The sequence below is a fragment of the Triticum urartu genome, chromosome 7 (assembly GCF_003073215.2).
Source record: "Triticum urartu cultivar G1812 chromosome 7, Tu2.1, whole genome shotgun sequence".
Classification (NCBI taxonomy): Eukaryota; Viridiplantae; Streptophyta; class Magnoliopsida; order Poales; family Poaceae; genus Triticum; species Triticum urartu.
The window spans coordinates 164501243-164504019 of record NC_053028.1 but is presented as its reverse complement, the minus strand read 5'-3'; the positions used below and the strand labels follow the sequence as shown (position 1 = coordinate 164504019).

Genomic DNA, 2777 nt, shown 5'->3' with positions numbered 1-2777 from the left:
GGAGAATAGTTAGTACTCTATAGTAGTGACACTAAATATGGGCCCCGCAAATGCATTGAAACGACGAGGCTGTCCTATCACCGAGGGAGGCCGAGGCATGGTCCTGGATTAGCACCATCAATTATCTCATCGCCATCATCAGAATTATCGGCGAACAAAAGCCCATGAGCGCTAGCAGCCTGTGCTCGTAAAGGCCAACGTGGCCCACCAACGCGGCTTTAACCTCCTTTTTATACCCGCTCCCGCTCCCGAACTCAACTCAGCACCAGCCGATCGGTACACGCGCGCGGCAGCCACAGTGACACACTCGCTCACGCGTGCGCGCAGTGCAAGCCTTAGCGGAGAGCGGACAGCATGAGCTCCTCGTCGCCCCAGCTCCGGCGCCTCAAGCCGGCGTACCAGTGCGTGGTGAACAACTTCCTCGCCGTGCTCGCCGTGCCGCTCGCCGTCGCGGGCGCCGTCGGCGCGGCGCGCGTCGGCCCGGAGGAGCTTCTCGCCAGGATGCACGCGCTCCGGCCCGCGCACGTCTTCCTGGCCGCGTTCCTCCCGGCCGCCGCGGGGATCCTGTACCTCATGATGCGGCCGCGCTCCGTGTACCTCGTCGACTACGCCTGCTTCCGCACCAAGCCCAGCCACCGCGTCCCGTTCGGCACGTTCCTCGAGCACGCCAAGCTGGTGACGTTCATCGAGGGGGCCTCCATTGACGAGCGCAGCGTCCGGTTCATGACGCGGCTGCTGGAGCGGTCCGGGCTCGGGGAGGAGACGTGCCTGCCCCCCGCGCACCACTTCATCCCGCCGTACCGGAACCTGGAGGCCTCGCGCGACGAAGTGGAGCTCGTCATCTTCTCCGCCATCGACGACCTGCTCGCCAAGACGGGCATCCGCCCCGACGCCATTGACTTGCTCGTCGTCAACTGCAGCCTCTTCGCGCCCATCCCGTCCTTCACTGACATGATCATCCGCAAGTACAAGATGCGCAGCGACATCCGCAACGTGCACCTCTCCGGGATGGGGTGCAGCGCCGGGCTCGTCTCCGTGGGGCTGGCGCGCAACTTCCTGCAGGTGGCGCCGCGGGGCTCGCACGCGCTGGTGGTGTCCACGGAGACCATCACGCCCAACTACTACGTCGGCAAGGAGCGCGCCATGCTGCTACCCAACTGCCTCTTCCGCATGGGCGGCGCGGCGGCGCTGCTGTCCACGTCCCGCGCCAAGGCCCGCTTCCGGCTCTCCCGCGTGGTGCGCACGCTCACCGGCGCGCAGGACAACGCGTACCGGTGCGTGTACCAGGAGGAGGACGACGAGGGCCACCGGGGCATCAACCTGAACAAGGACCTCATGACCATCGCCGGCGACGCGCTCAAGGCGAACATCACGGCGATCGGGCCGCTGGTCCTGCCCGCGTCGGAGCAGCTGCTCTTCGCGCTGTCCTTCATCGCGCGGCGGGTGTTCAACAACAAGAGCATCAAGCCGTACCTGCCCGACTTCCGCATGGCGTTCGAGCACTTCTGCATCCACGCGGGCGGGCGCGCCGTGATCGACGAGCTGCAGAACAGCCTGGGGCTGTCGGACGAGCACGTGGAGGCGTCGCGCATGGCGCTGCACCGGTTCGGCAACACGTCCAGCAGCTCGCTGTGGTACGAGCTGGCCTACATCGAGGCCAAGGGGCGCATGCGCAGGGGCGACCGCGTGTGGATGATCGGCTTCGGCTCCGGGTTCAAGTGCAACAGCGCGGCGTGGGAGTGCATCGAGCCCGCGCGCGACGCGCAGGGCCCGTGGGCCGACTGCGTCAGCCGCTACCCGGTCGACATTCCGGAGGTGCTCAAGCATTAACCAACCAACGTCTCGCGCCCACGCGGTCTACAACAGGGTATCTCTCTCTCTGTCGCTTCCTCTCTCGATTTGTATCTGTCGACAACTACTCCTACTACTATGCCCCATGCATTTCTTCTACTGTTAGTCTGGTGTGTGTTTCCCTCGGTGGTAAACCTGACCGGTCCGACGGATCGGCCGGAGCGCTCGTGTCCATGGCGTCGGGGAGGACACGGCCGGTTGGCCGGAGCCGCGGCTGGGCCGGCCGGCGTAATAGCTGCCGCGGTGGCCGAGTTAAATATGCCGGATCTGTCTGACGCGCGCATGTGAGGTGCAACCGACGGCCGGTGGTTGCGCTCCGGCACAAAGGGCTTAATTTCTTCCGGTCATTCATAAACGTATAATCGTGGTCCTCGATCGCGAGCGTACTCCTTTTTTTTTTCCATTTCTCTCTTGTTTATTTATTTACTATTCTTCCTTCCCGTTCTCCCGGACCTCTTCTCTTTTGTTAATTTCAGCTCTTTACTGTATCTCCATTGAAGGAAAAAGAGAACAAAAATGTACTGCTACGAGTTTGACAATAAATCAATGTGCCGGAAATAGTTTACTACCATCTCCGTGTTGATAAGGAGATACGGTACATTGTACATATGCTATTTTATTTACTATAGCTGCACATATATGTCACTGCATGAGTTTACCTTTCGGAGGTTTGTCCTCAAATGCCGTCGGATTTGAGATTCAATGGCCTAAAAACTCATATCACAGTAGCATACGAGCCTCATGAGCCGAAAATTCTATATCAACGGAGTAATACGGACGTTTTACAGGATTCCATCGCTAACTAATCTCCACCGCCCCTGATTTTCAGGGAGTGTGGGCCCCTCATCCCATTTTCTTCCCATCAGTTTATTCCAGCTAAGCATCCCGTAAATTTCTGTAAAAAATGCGTGTGCGTGTAGCATTGC

General features: G+C 60.2%; 1 protein-coding gene across 1 annotated transcript; it reads left to right on the top strand.

Annotated features, from left to right (window-relative positions):
* Positions 1-242: 242 nt before the first annotated feature.
* On the top strand, positions 243-2422 carry LOC125523924 (3-ketoacyl-CoA synthase 6-like). The gene has a single exon (XM_048688998.1). The coding sequence runs from the start codon at positions 355-357 to the stop codon at positions 1828-1830; it is 1476 nt and encodes a 491-aa protein (XP_048544955.1). The 5' UTR covers positions 243-354; the 3' UTR covers positions 1831-2422.
* The last annotated feature ends 355 nt before the right edge of the window (positions 2423-2777 follow it).